The sequence below is a fragment of the Rhamphochromis longiceps genome, linkage group LG7 (genome assembly GCF_057381845.1).
Source record: "Rhamphochromis longiceps isolate RC_006_pf linkage group LG7, R_longiceps_female_GT1.1, whole genome shotgun sequence".
Classification (NCBI taxonomy): Eukaryota; Metazoa; Chordata; class Actinopteri; order Cichliformes; family Cichlidae; genus Rhamphochromis; species Rhamphochromis longiceps.
The window spans coordinates 63,980,032-63,994,166 of NC_140563.1; the positions used below are offsets into that span (position 1 = coordinate 63,980,032).

The following is a 14,135-nucleotide window of genomic DNA, read 5'->3' on the forward strand; positions in this document are numbered from 1 at the left end:
TTTCCAAAACACAGAGATGCAAACCCCTGCTTATACAAAAGTCTTAACATATTACATTTATGTGTCTGAAATATTTATCTTCATGTTCCTGTTCATCCTCCAGACAACAGAGGAGCATGAGAAAGAGACAGGACTTAAATCCAAAGAGGCCAGAAAGTACATCTTCAGCTGTCTGGATGACATAGCCCACGTGAGTCTTTATAAACCAAATCACTTGCATCAAATCAAACCACACCAGACTAGGGATGGGTACCGGTGTCCATGGCACCGGTTCTGACATAAACGGTAGTAACCAGACCGAAAAGCAGCGCACATTTCGGTGCTTTATTTCGGTGCTTTTTTTTCCTGAGCTGTGATACACTTTAGATTCTAGCCAATCATTTTACGTTTCCGAGGATAGTAGGCGGGGCCAGGTACGTACGTTCTGTTAGAGCAGAGCTACAGATTAAAAATGCCCAAGGCGAAGCGGTCAAAAGTCTGGCTGTACTTCATAGCAAAATATGCAAACTCAGCAGCAACAAGTGCTTTAAGCTGATACTGTGATACTGTCAAAGGAGGTAACACCTCGAATCCGATGAAACACCTGGCGACGCATAGCGTTTTTTTTAAAAGCCCAGAAATGCGCCGTATTTGATAGCTTGCTGCGAGACCTCACACCGAGCACATCTACTGCGGGTGGGTTGCCTGTTATGTAGAGCTGGGCGATATGAGATTTTTTCATACCACGATATGTTTTTTTTTCATTTCAGGCGATAACGATATCTATCACGATATAAGCCAAATAACTATATTTGTAAGATTTAAATGTGCCGTTGCTCACAAGTAAAATGTGAAATAATCAGCAGCTTGTTTTTATTTAAATATTTATTTCCCATAATAAGTTCAACAGGGTAGATGTACTTAAGGAACATGAGACTTTTTCAGATAAATAAAGGCAAATATTGCAAACTACACAAAAGGCAGCCGCTAAAGCGTTTAAGTTTCAAAATAGAACAAACGAAACAGACTAAATTGTCAATTCCACTTAGAAACAAAATATTAATTCTAAAAATAAATCTTAGTTTGTTTTACAGAAGAACAGACAAAACTGACTAACTTTTGTCAATATCAAATAAACTGAGAACTAAAAGGAAATTCTCAATCTCTCCTTGTTGTATAGCTGAGCTTTTCAAACAGTTTTAACAGTTACTTTAGTCTGACAAAAGCCGAATGACGAATTAGCGCTTCCAGTCAGAGACTGAGGCTACGTCCACACGTACACGGGTATTTTTGAAAATGGAGATTTTCCGTTTTCGTTTTAAAAAATAATCCCGTCCACACATAAAGGGAGAAATGAAGGAAAACGCTGCGATGAACATGCCAAAGCAGCAGGTGGCGCTAGATTCCTAACCGTGCAGAAATATTGGCCAATCAGAAGTCTAGAAGCCTCGGTGGGAAAAAGTAAACAAAGCTGGGGCATAGAAGCAGAACCGAGTCGTATGTGTGGACGGACAGTAACTGTGTGTATATGTAAGCATTTAAACACTGCAGAGAGTACAATTAACAGTATTGTAGAAATTCATTTCACCGAAACAATAACGTGGCGCACAGTGTGACGCATGCACCAGTTTATTGTATTTCCAGACTTGCTTTCGGCACAATTTACAGTGCACGCTACTCTGTTTTTTGTCAGACTTGAAATAGCCGAAATACCTTCACACTACGGAACTTCTATGGCTCTTCCGTTCGACAATCTCTCCGGCATTGGAACCATCATCTGTTTTCTCTTCGGTCACGCTCGGTTGATTTTTCTAGTCGGCACACTCATTTCCTCCATTACGCGCTGGCTCCATTACCCGCTGGCTGCTTCCCAAACAAACACACGTGCGGCTTGGCACTTGTGCTGTACGTAACAAGTCACGTGACGTGACGCTGCGGCTGTGATTGGTTCGGCTCTGCGCTACTTAATTTGGATTGGCTGACCTTTTTTTTTTTTTTTTTAAGAGGACAAGAGCGGCGAGGTCTATCGCGATAGCTTAATTTCTCTATCGAGTAAAAGTTATATCGCGATACATATCGTTATCGTTCTATCGCCCAGCTCTACTGTTATGCAACATCCCCCAAAACCACGAAGAGGAGAGTCCTGGCCCCTAGCCCTGCCAGTGTAGCAGAAATGATGAGGATGATGGTGGCAGCAGCCGTTCTTCTCTGCGTGAGTAGCTAATTTACGTTGAGTAGGCTAACCACGTTATTACATTAATGCATGTAAGGTGAACTAGCAAACACAGTCGTAGCTACATGCGGCTGTCTTCTTGTTTGATGGCAGATACTCCCTTCACCCTGGCTAAAAAGGCTAAAATGACCAAAGAAAAAGTGGAAAACAGTTAAACATGAGAGGTTTAGGACAAAGTTTGTGTTTTTTCCATTGTTTAAGCACTGCTTCCAGCCAAGAGTGATACCATATATGCCCCATAGCTGCAGAAAAGGCTAACATTGTTATATTTTTACAAAAAACAGCTGAACATGAGAGGTTTTTGGACCAATTTTGTGTTCTCCATTCTTTAAGCACCGGTTTGAGCACCGTTTGAGCACCGGCACCGTTTCAAAAGTACCGATTTGGCACCGGTATCGGATAAAACCTAAACGATACCCATCCCTACACCAGACACAAATAAAACACCTTACAATACAATACAAGTCTTACCTTCACAAAATATATATTTAAACCTAAGTTTGTGGCTGTGACTTGCTCTGTCAATTAGGTGAACTTGGTGCTGAGTCCTGATAACGCTGACATGCAAGCAGAGAAGGCAGACAGGCGGGAGTTTGTGTCTCTGCTTAAGAGCATGCTTTTGGTCGATGCCGAAGACAGGACTGTTCCCACCAGTGTCCTCAGTCACCCCTTCCTCACTATGACTCATCTTCTGGACTACCCTCACAGCAACCAGTAAGACTACGACAGCTCACAAGATGTGTTGATTTTCACATTCCTGTGTGCTTCCTTTCTCCTGTCTAACTTAGAGCACACTGGCATGGTAAAAATACAGTATGTACTCGTGAACCACAAACGTACAGCTTCCCTTGTCACCCTTACCAGTGTGCAGTCATCTTTCCGCATCATGGACATGTGCCACACTCGGTCCAGCAATGCAGTTTTTGACGCTCTCAACCAGAACACCATTCATTTCTCAAGGCCACCTCTAGCTCCCACTGCCTCCTCTGGCCTCCTGGGCTACAGCAACATACCAATCCACACTCAGGTGAGAATGTGCTAGGAATAGGTTTAGTCTGTCATTCAGCACAGCAAGTGCATAAATGCCTCTAAACATGTACAATTAATTAACATATTGTTTCTGTTGGCATATTCTTTAATGTTGACCTGAAGTTGCTGTAATGCATCACTGTAGTAAACTGGATTAAATATTTCTGTCACATTGACTTCACTGGCACCGCTGTCGTTATCTTCTTTTCATGGCTAACCTTTGTTGTGTCTCTTTGTCACCGCTCCTTTTCATTTCCTCTCTTCTCCTCTACCTTCTCACCTGATTTCTGTCTATCACTCACTGCTCTCTGCTCTGCCGTTGCCTCTGTGTACACGTACCTGAAGCAGGCTATCACCCAGTCGGCTCCATCAGTGTTGCATCCGGGGATAGCTCTGACAACCGGAAATGGTCAGTTTGGGTGCAGTGACTCATTCCCACCTGCCCTCCTTCTTTGTCCTCCAACCATGCAAGGTATATCGACTGTTCATAGCTTCTTTTGGCAGTTACACAACATTCATTTTATATTTTCTAAGAAGTAACTTTACCCAAATGGCATAAAATTTAGTTATTGTGTAACAGTTTAATTTAATTAAAATTTTCTGTTTTTTAAGGCAACCTTAATCAGCCAGCAGGTTATTCTGTCCCCATGGCAACTCAGGCACCTCCTATACAACCCTTACCTGTGAGGCCTGGTGTAATAGCTCAGGTAAGCTCTGTACATGCAACAATAAGTTGAACTGTTAAAGAAGCAGTGGCAGACACACCCTGAGTAACTCTCAGCTCCCGTCGCCCTACTGCTGATGCGTCACTGAGTAGAAGTTCCTCAAAAACCACTTCTGACGCCAATGGAGATCAAAAGAAGATTACATAACATCTATGATTTGACTCCTTTGTCCCTGTAGCAGGCCTGGTCTAACCGGGGGCAGCAGCTCCTTGTCCCAGCAGCCTGGCAGCAGATGACTCCAGTAGGGCCTCCTCCCTCTCACCCACCACCACCACCACCATCCTCCCTAACCAAGGACACCACAGCTGGACCTCAGCGAATCAGCGACTGGGGGTGAGTCACAAAGACTTAAAGTCTGGGGAAAGTCCCTGCTTGCAAGACTTGCACTGGTCAACATTTTTCTGTCAAATTCTTTATTGGCATGTGTGCAAAAATGATAAGATTCATTTTGGGAATTACCAAATTATGTGCAAAGCAGGGTTGAAATATCATTACTGGAGTTCTTGTCATGAGTTGTAACTGTTTTTCTTATCATGTCACAGCATGTTTTCTATTCTCTTTATGCTTTTACCCGAAATATGGAGCTTCATGTTTCTCTTTCACCCTTTACTCTTAAAATCTGTAACAGGAAAGTGCGTCCACACAACAGCCACTATAACGCAGTGATCAAACAACCTCTTCTGACTAATCAGATGCCAGCGCTCTCGGCCCATCAGCCGATCAACATTGGCATAGCTCACGTTGTGTGGCCACAGCCAACCAATAAAAGGAATAGGCGCAGTCACAACAGGTTGGCTTCTGCTCCTTGTGCACGTCTTTGGATTTTAGATTCTCTGTCACTGATATATTAAACATTTATGAAATAATTCTGTTTAAAGGAACCTGTCTCACGCCAGCAACGTCCACATCACTGGATGTCGGACCCCCAAAATGGCTGATGCTGTTGAACAGGCAGTGGCAGGAAGGGAGCAGCCTCAAAGGGAGGTGCCTTTAGTGGAAACCAGGCAACCAGAAGTTCAAAACACAGATGAGGACGATGATGATGCAGAGGAGGAAGTGAGCTGCTTCAAAGAGGTGGCGACGAACGCTAATAGAGAGTCGGACTTGCTCAGGCAGCGAGATGTAGCGGTTCTGATGGCCGGCACTGACGGGAGCCCCACGCCCAGCGTTATCAGCATCCACAGTGATCTGACAGATGCAGAGGATGAGGGTGGGGAGGAACAACCACTGAGGTGCCGTCTGAATGAGTGAGTATAATCAGGAAAATTAACTCGTTCAAGCTCACCCTGCTTATGAGGGAAAACATGTCAGCTTCACGTACAACATTCTGTGAAAGTCCCTGCATTATACAAGAGACTACCTCTAAATTCGGCTGTTTCAGACTAAAAAAAAAATCTAAAAACGTCTCCTCAGGTGCAAAGAGAAGTGTGTGTGTGAGGCTTGCGGAAACACCAGTTTGTCTATGGAGAGAGTGTGCTCACTGAGCAGCCCCGACAGCAGCCTCAGCACCAGTTCGTTTGCCTCCAACTCTCTTCAGTCCAGCCCTTCAGTCTCACCATGCAAGAGAGCCAACAGGTAGCAGTTTACATCCTTCAGTAACTAAAAAAAAAGTTGCTCAACAGAAAAACACTGAAAACACTTTTAAGTAGCGGTTGCTTGAATCTTCTTTATGTTTGTTTGTCCCTCCCCTCCCGTTCAGCATGTCTGAGGATGATGGTCACGAGAGCGGCTGTGACACAGTGGAAGGCTCCCCCTCATCCGACACGTCGACTTCCCCTCGCGGCAACAGTTCCTATCGTTACCTTGACAACAGTAACCACAACAACCACCCGTCTTTGGCTGCCGTAGTAGCGCCACTACCTTCGCCTACTGTGCAGGGCAGGAGCCCACGTGGCATCAGGACAATGGTAGTTCCACCAATGAGAGTGCAGAATAACAACACTCAGGGGATAGAGGAGCGTGTCCAGAGAAACGGTCAGTGAAATCTGATTCTTCAATGCAAAGTTTGTCTATGTGTATAATTATAATCTGAGGTTGTTTTTGTTTTATTGTATCTTTTTGTTTGCTTTTTGTTACACGTACAGAGAGCTTTGCGCTGTTTTTGTTTTTCTTTAAAAAGTGTATAAAAGTGGAGTTTTTAAACAACCCACCTGAAATAGTGGTGGGGGTGGTCATGTTTTTGGCCCAGTTGTGTGGTCTGTCACCTGTGCTTTGGTGGTGTTTGCTTTACAGGTCATTTGGAAGCAGTAGGGGCTTACCGCCCCCTAGTGGGTCATAGAGGCTTTAACAGGTGATCAAGAGACAACAGCAGAAGACTTTCTTCTAGTCTAAGACCTCAAAAGATGCATCCATTGTAGGCAATGCTAACATTGCCTCTGTTATGGCTTTCCCTCCGTTTGAGTTGAAACGTTCCTCAAAAGTTTTTCTTCTTTAAATCTGCATAGTCTTCCATCAGTGATCCACATTGTATTACAGTAGTTTCTAAAGGTTTACATAAAGACAGGACAGGATACTCTGTTGGATCCTACGTACGGAGGGGGAAAGGAGGATGCATTTGGTTTGGTACTGGACCAGACCTTGAGTTTTTGCCGTTGGTTCTTGCTGTGCAGCAAAAGTTATCCTAAGACACTGACATGAGATCAGTTTCTATACCCAGAATATAATTTGGTATTATAAATGTGTTAATTGTGCAGTGAGTTTAAAACTGATACAGATCAGAGTCTGAGGATCAACTTTGCTCAGATGCCATTTTCTGAGTGTCCATTTTCCCCTTTGCCTGATTTTATGGATTTTCTTATCTGTTTAATGGTTCTGTGTTGTATGTGAAGATTCCCAGCTGTTTACATATATTCAGGAGTAAGGCTTTTTTTTTTTTTTTTGTTTGTTTGTTTGTTTTTTAACATTTTGAGTCATGACAGGTTAAAATATGTCATGTTAACTTAAATTAGTAATGGTCACATTTTGAGATGCCAAAAGTTTCATGTTCTTTAAACAGAGTAAACCTACTGTCACTCTGGTGTGCATTCTTGTTTGAAGTCATTGTGGTTGTTGCTGTTACTTTTTAGTCACACAGACTAAACCTGGAGTCTATTTTTGGTTTTGTATATGCTTTTGTTTGAATAATGTGTCTTCTGTCTCTTCCAGTCTTAGAGTCCTGGTCCCGGTCCAAAGGGCGATGCAGCTTCGTAGGACAACAGAGCACTCCCTCCTCCATCCCCCTCCTCCCATCTGCCCCCCTGCTGTCCCGACAGCAAAAGGTGACTGGGCAGCAGCACCCTCTGGGCTTTGGACAGGTCAGTTTGTGTCCTTTCTCTTGTTAATATATAGGCCGTTAACAGGTTTGAACTAAGGTTTGCTTCTACTTAGAGGAGATCATTCCAGGAGGACTCTGTGTTTCCCACACTCTGTATGTGGTACTGTGTGTTTGTCTATGAGGCTGACTGTAACAACAGTGAACAGCTGGAAGGGAAAACCAGGGATCAGGACTAACTTGTAAGAAGCCAGTGAACTTTCAAAGTAATAGTGAGGCAGATTTTAATCGACTACTAAGTCAATTGTAAATTTCATTTTTCTTCCCGATTGGAATAGCTAGGTTTCATTTGACGTAGACGTGACGTCGACGTAAAGCGCGAAATTTGACTGGCGGTCGGAAGTGAAAAAGATAAGCGCAAAATCACAGACAGACAGTACGCAAAATGCCTATGTCCTGTTGTGTTTACGGATGCTCCAGTAGGTCGACCCGAGAAACTGATAAACGGTATTTTAGGGTACCAAAAATAGCCCAACGAAGAGGAGAAAAATGGAAAATTCTAACCGAAAAACGTAGGAAAAAATGGATTTTAAATTTACGTTTACAGTCGGGAGGAGCAGAGTCTGCCAATGCCCGTGTCTGCAGCGACCACTTCGTCAGAGGTAATGTTATGTTTGCAAACGAACTTATTAGCATTAGGTTGTCGTTAAATTCTCGTTTACTTAGTGCTTTTAAGTTAGTAGTCTAATATTGACTTGATTGGGACTATAGGCTGCCCAAGTGCTTTGGATGACAAAGAGTCGGAGGACTGGGCTCCGACGGTCAATCTCGGCTACGAACGAAAACCCAGATCGGAATCAGTTCTCAAACGAGAGAAAAGAATGAAGCTTAAGGCAGAACAGCATCGATGTGCAGAGGCGATTTTGGATATGCAACAGACGGCTGAGAGCCCGGATTTGAGCCTACTTAATTAGGCTACTAACCCTGCCATACAATTGCAATGAGCTGCAATCACTTCTCCATCCTCCTTTGCAATTACCCAAGTCTTCAGAGGTGTCTCGTTAGACCTCTGAGAATGGTTTACCTTGAAACAAACAACTGTCACTCTAACGAAGTCCTAAGGATGTGGCATGTTTGTTGACGTTAAAGCCGCTACCGCTAACTGTTAGCGTGTTTAAGATAAAGCAATATAAGAACAAACACTCACCCTTGCAAACACCAAACTGTATCCATCACGGAGACGTTTTGTTCCAAGGTTGTGGACCCACCGCTGACAAAAAAATTGTACGCCTCCAGACTCTTGAAAGCTTTCATTTGCTGCCTAGTGTAGTAAGAAGTCTGGAGGACCAAGTAGTTGGTGATATCCACAGCCTCGATAGTAGGCAAATCCTTTACTTCTGTGGTGTATTCGGACATTTTCAAAGAATACGGATCACGTCCGATATATTTTTTAACTATCTGTTTATATCTCTCCCGAGAAACGGGGTCTAAAGTTGCACAATAGCTGCTCTCCTGACTCTCCACAGTGTCCTCCATGTTTACTTCCGCCCTCCACTCAAAAATCGCGCTGCCTCCGCACGTCATCAGAACCACGTGACCGCAACCCAACTATTGAGTGCATGTTACAAAGTTAAACAACCCACCCCAAGGATTAATGGCATATACTGATTCTGATATTGTCAGCTTGTGCAGTCAGCTGTATGTTTATACTCAAGAATCTGTCTTTTATGCTGCCACTGTTTACCAGGAAACTGCTGTTTCTGAGTGGCGGTAACATAATCTGCATCTCTGAAGCTTGCGCGTGTGTGTGTGTGTGTGTGTGTGTGGTCGCGTACTGGCAAAAACTTGAAAGTTTCTGCTTTCAGCCAAGAAATGGTTCACAGCATAGATTACATGGAAAGACAATGTGCAGTTTATACACTTTGTCTGCGATGGATTACTTACAGAGGTGCTGAAAGTTTTTGTTTCCCTTTTCTGAGCTCTTCTAATCTCTGTTCATGAAATGACTTAACCAGTGGCTTAGGACCAGCAAAAAAAACTTGTTGAGCCAGTTGACTGGCTGCTGGTGCGTTCAGGCCAGTAATGGTTTCCAACATGTCCAGATATCACCCAGAGTTCACCTGTGAATCAAAAAGCTAAATCAGTAATCTCTAATATTGTTTTTTGTTGCTGCCAGTTGAAAGTAAAACAAGAGTTTGTTGTTGTTGTTTTTTTTAGTGGAGTGGAAAACTCAGCAGCGTTAGGCTGTGTATCTATGAGCTCATGTTCACAGCAACAGACACGAGTAATGTCAGTGTTCTGGTCTTACTCTGAGAGAGAAGAGCATGCGCATATATCAGAGGTCTCAGACTGCTCCTGTGTGAGTTGCGCCTGGTGTTAAATGAGTCTTCTTTGTCTGTCCTCTCCCTCAGGTGCAGCCGTACGCTTCAAACCAGAGCAGCAAAGAATGGAACGGCAACTATGGGCCTCTGCGGCCGCACGCCTACATTCCCCCTACTGTCCACACGCACACCTTCAGCCCCACACACACCTCAGCCGCCCCCCACACTCTGCTGTCCTACCCTCCCAGCGGCCCACTCACCACCGCCCACCATCCCCACCCCATCCTGCCTTCTCGCCCACCTCCTCCCCCTCTCCTCCAGCATGGCTACGGTCTTTCCCACCCCCAAGGAGGCGCTATAGTTCACCAGGTGACCCTGAGCATCAGCGCCCACCCTCACCACCCTGGACACCCCGCTCCCCACCCTCACAGGCTCCTCCCTTCCCCAACCATCCACCCGCACCACCAGCCTGGATACGCCGCCCACCCCCACCAGTTCAAGCCTCCCTTCCCTCCTCCACCGCCCCCTCCTCACCCTTACATGGCCTCCCCAGCCGCCTACACAGGCTTCCCTCTGAGCCCCACCAAGCTCAGCCACCACCCCCAGTTCTCTTATATCTGAGGAGCAGGGCGGGGCCACAGCAGTACCTTCTGGTCAGGAAGGGCCACGGGAAGTGGACAGGGGCATCAACCTGGGCCGGGAGAGCTAGCAGCAGAGCACAAAATGGACGCATGTAATGATGAAGATGAGCAAGAAGAAGATGGGAAGATGGAAAACAACGTATCATAGCGGACAGAGTAAGAAAAAAAGTAACAATGCCGAAGATGACGTTAAAGTTCGGAGGACAAAGAAATTCCCAGCCTGTAATCCCGATTCATTGATTATGTTTTGATTGTCGGAGCATCTTGAGCTCTGAAAGACTCTCCGTGAAATCGACTAACAGAAGTAATAATAGATTAGAACCGCAAAGCTTTAAAGAGAGCGCAACGGGAGTGAATGAATTCATATGACAATAAGGAAATTTTAATTAAGAATGTGTCCTTTGCATGTTACCTCCCATCAGTGGTTGTTTTTCAGAGAGTATGATCTAATTCACGGCTGGAAATCAGTAGTTGTTGCTGTCAGGCGGCCCAGCCTCTCTCCCCCTTTATCCTTATTGCCTTGTAGCATGTACAAGCCGGTCAGATTGTGTTTGTTAAGCCATCCCAGTGTGTATCGACGACCGCTGATAGCCCCCCACCCCCTCTTTGTTTCGGGCAGACTGTACTGCTGCCCTCTCTTAGTGCCTTAAAACGAGTGTCTCTGACGTTACTTCAGGAGCTTATACAGTAGATTGTACATTTAAATAGTCTTGCAGCACTTAACCTACAGAGTTTAAATAAGATGGGCTTATTGGATACATATGAGGTTAATCCTTGTTTTCATGTTATAATATTGGCAAACGTTGGACTTGGGTGTGCTTTCTAAGTCAGAGTATGGATTTCTTTTAGCTAGAGGCTGCACACATAGGGCTTTGACTGAATGAGCTTTTTATGTACATAAAGAGTGATTTGATATTTTGATAATCGTTTTCTATTCACTATAATACTTAATTCACAACAGTATTGTCACTGTTTACTGTAACTGCAATACAATCTAGATAGGCTCTGGGTTGCTGTGTTTTTATTATTTGGCATTTAGGCTAGACTTGCATTAATGCATTTTACGTTCTAGATTTTGGGAGTGGCATAGACTTTAAAAAAACATGAATTTTTATGTTTTTACTTTAAACTGCTTTTCAGTGTTTGAAATAACCTATCAACTTACAGTATCAGTGCTGGGCTATCGAGTATTAGAGTTATAATCGTTTGAAATTATTCATGTGAGGCAAACCTTTTTTTTTTTTTTTTTTTTTTTGGTCCATGTATTGAAGCCTGTTGTCAGTTTTGATACATTCCTTCAGGGTGGATGCATAGCCTTGATTTGTGTGTTTCTAGTGTTTTTCGACTTTCTTTTCCCCCCACCGTGTAGTAGAGCTGTGTCTTTACCCGTCATATCAGCTGGTATTTTACTCCAATCAGCACCAAAGACTGTTTGTTTTTAATAATTACTGAAGCATGGTCGACGATATTTCTCTCTTTTTCACTTCCAGCATACTTGTTGCGGTTGTCAACATTGGAATATATTGTGAGATCTCTATTTTGAGTGTTTTGGTTGAGGTTTTATTATTATTATTATTATTATTATTATTTTCTGAGCTGTGTTTGGCAAATTGTTTTTTGGAATGTATTAGATAATAAGCTGCTATGTACTGATTATCTGCCACTTCGTAGCTGTGAATTTCGAGGATTAATCTCATTCTAGCCTGCATTCTCGTTCCTATATTGTAGTTCTGACAGCTAGATACAATAGAAGTGGGGTTTATTTTGATCCTAGAGTATATTGAATGCTACTCTATATGATAGTGCCTCTGTATATTGGCTTTGTTGTTTTGAAGTGATTGTAAACTGCTGTAATGGAAGTTATGAGTTTTCCTTTTCTCCCCCCCCCCCCCCCCCCCCCCTTTTTTTTTTTTTTAAATTCAGTGCTTTTTGGTTTGTGTGTGTGTGTTTGTGTGTGTGTGTGTGTGTGTGTGTGTGTGTGTGTGTGTTTTGTGCGTATGTATTTAGCATCAGTATTTCAAACGTAGGCTGGATTCACTCTTTGATTCTGTGTGCTGTTGACGTATTATCGTTTTCTTCTTATTTGCGTTATCGGACTGTATTCGCGATTCTTCGTACTGTACAACTAGTGCCTTTCTTCATACAAGTGGCTGAGAGATGATGTCTCGCATCAATATCAAAGCAGTCACGCGTTAAGACTAGTTTTCTTTCTAACGGGATCAGATCCTGTTTTCACAAAAAAAGAAGAAGAAAAAAATCCAAAGTTTGTTTGTTAGACCGACATGACGTCTAAAAACAATCTCTCTTTTCACAGAATCCTAAGAAGGTTCAAGTCAGGGAATGTTTCATCGTGCTCACCGTACTTGTGCAGTACTCCAGAACATAGGGCCTGAACATACACAAATGCAAAGCTTTACTCTCAAACAGTGAATGTATTTGTGGAACTCGACATCTGTTTGTGGTTTTCAAATGTTGTTGCGTTTCTGTTGGCTGCACAGCTTCTTTTTTTTTTTTTCTTGCTTTTTTTTGTGATTGGGATGTTGATATGCAGCTATTACCATAGGCAGACATCATGTGTTTCAGTCAGGGGCTCCTTCAAAAGGCTTTATCTATCAATTAATATTCAAAGGTTTAGCTCCAAAGTTATCCCACCCTGATCTGCTTATTGTATTACATCATATGGGTTTTTGCTATGTTGCTTAATTAATGGGTGTATCCTGTTTGGTTTTTTTGTCTACTATTCTACCGCGTTGATGAATTTTAAGTGATGCGCGATGGTGCGCAGTTTGGCTTGGAGTGCAACTGCACCGTAACATGTACTCCACTCCAAGGAAAATCAGTTTTTAAATCCTGCGGCGTGCAGCCCCTGTGTGTATTCTTTGTCAGCCACGCACAGGTGATGAGATGTACCAAATTCAGCAACATCGCACGCCACAACCCCCCCCTCTCCATTTGAGGTTAACAATCTCAAAGGCACTAGAGGGGTTGCACAGCCCAGGATCCAAAAGCACTTGGTGCTCAGCATCCTCGAGCAGGCCTGAGGACTGCTCGGACACCAATAAAACACAAGGGGAAAGCTGAAATTTCTGTGACAGAGTTCCTCCTATAGGCATTGTACTTAACGAGTCCCTCTTATAAAAAACAAAACCAAAAAAGCAATAATCCAAAAATGGCTCCACTCTTAACACTAAAATTTGGACCCCCAGGCCTGCCGTTATTGGCGCTATATCAAAGCTACCAAACATCCTCTCAATGTCTCATATGGACTGAAAAATAAGCAGTGTGAACACATGAATTTTTGTATGGCACCTATGAAATTATCGGGTAAACATTTGTTGTACTTGGACACAATTATGTAGACATGATTGCTAAATTGAATCTGTTACTGTTCTAAATGTGTAGATTTGTGTGGCTTTGATTTTTCATTTTGGTTTTATTTTTTATCTTAAATGCTACACTTGTGTGACATGTAGCAACTGCACTGTGCAATATACATCAATTTGAGGACTGGGGAAATGATAATTGTTTGGTTGTAATTATGTGTGTCTTACCAGTTTGCAGTCGTTTTCCTGCCCCTCGCCCCTCCTCTAGTTCTCAGTGAGTTTCAGTGTGACCAAGCCGTATATACTTTGTCACAAAAAGCGGGTTCCTTCTTGGTGACTCTTATTGGTGAGTGTCAAATTATGAAATGATGGTGTACCATGTCAAGATTCACTTGGAATTAAAAAAAGATCTTTTGCTTCAGTCTGTGTCTGCCTCTGATTGTACACTGATGATTCGTGAAAGTTTATTTAAAGGGATTAAAACACGAAATGTGTTTGTTGGGATCATATTAAAGTGGACCCATTGTGTTCATTTCTAGTTCCATATTTTTATCCCTGAACTGTACTACAAAGGCTTGGCCTGACTGACAATATTCCTCATTTCTCCTATACTGGCCTTTGTGCTCCCTCTTGG

General features: G+C 43.2%; 1 protein-coding gene across 4 annotated transcripts in view; it reads left to right on the forward strand.

Moving 5' to 3' along the window:
* hipk3a (homeodomain interacting protein kinase 3a) overlaps positions 1–13,922 on the forward strand; it is a 33,792-nt gene extending 19,870 nt beyond the window's left edge. The window contains exons 7-18 of one of the 4 annotated variants that reach the window (XM_085414802.1): positions 104–190; positions 2,742–2,926; positions 3,077–3,239; positions 3,587–3,713; positions 3,854–3,948; positions 4,145–4,299; positions 4,595–4,756; positions 4,845–5,213; positions 5,380–5,541; positions 5,666–5,940; positions 7,111–7,259; positions 9,628–13,922. In XM_085414802.1, the coding sequence (XP_085270928.1) occupies positions 104–190; positions 2,742–2,926; positions 3,077–3,239; positions 3,587–3,713; positions 3,854–3,948; positions 4,145–4,299; positions 4,595–4,756; positions 4,845–5,213; positions 5,380–5,541; positions 5,666–5,940; positions 7,111–7,259; positions 9,628–10,158 (2,460 nt within the window). In that variant the 3' untranslated portion in view covers positions 10,159–13,922. The remainder of the gene's footprint in view (positions 1–103; positions 191–2,741; positions 2,927–3,076; positions 3,240–3,586; positions 3,714–3,853; positions 3,949–4,144; positions 4,300–4,594; positions 4,757–4,844; positions 5,214–5,379; positions 5,542–5,665; positions 5,941–7,110; positions 7,260–9,627) is intronic. The other 3 variants (XM_085414804.1, XM_085414803.1, XM_085414806.1) reach the window with 3 other exon arrangements.
* Positions 13,923–14,135: the final 213 nt, after the last annotated feature.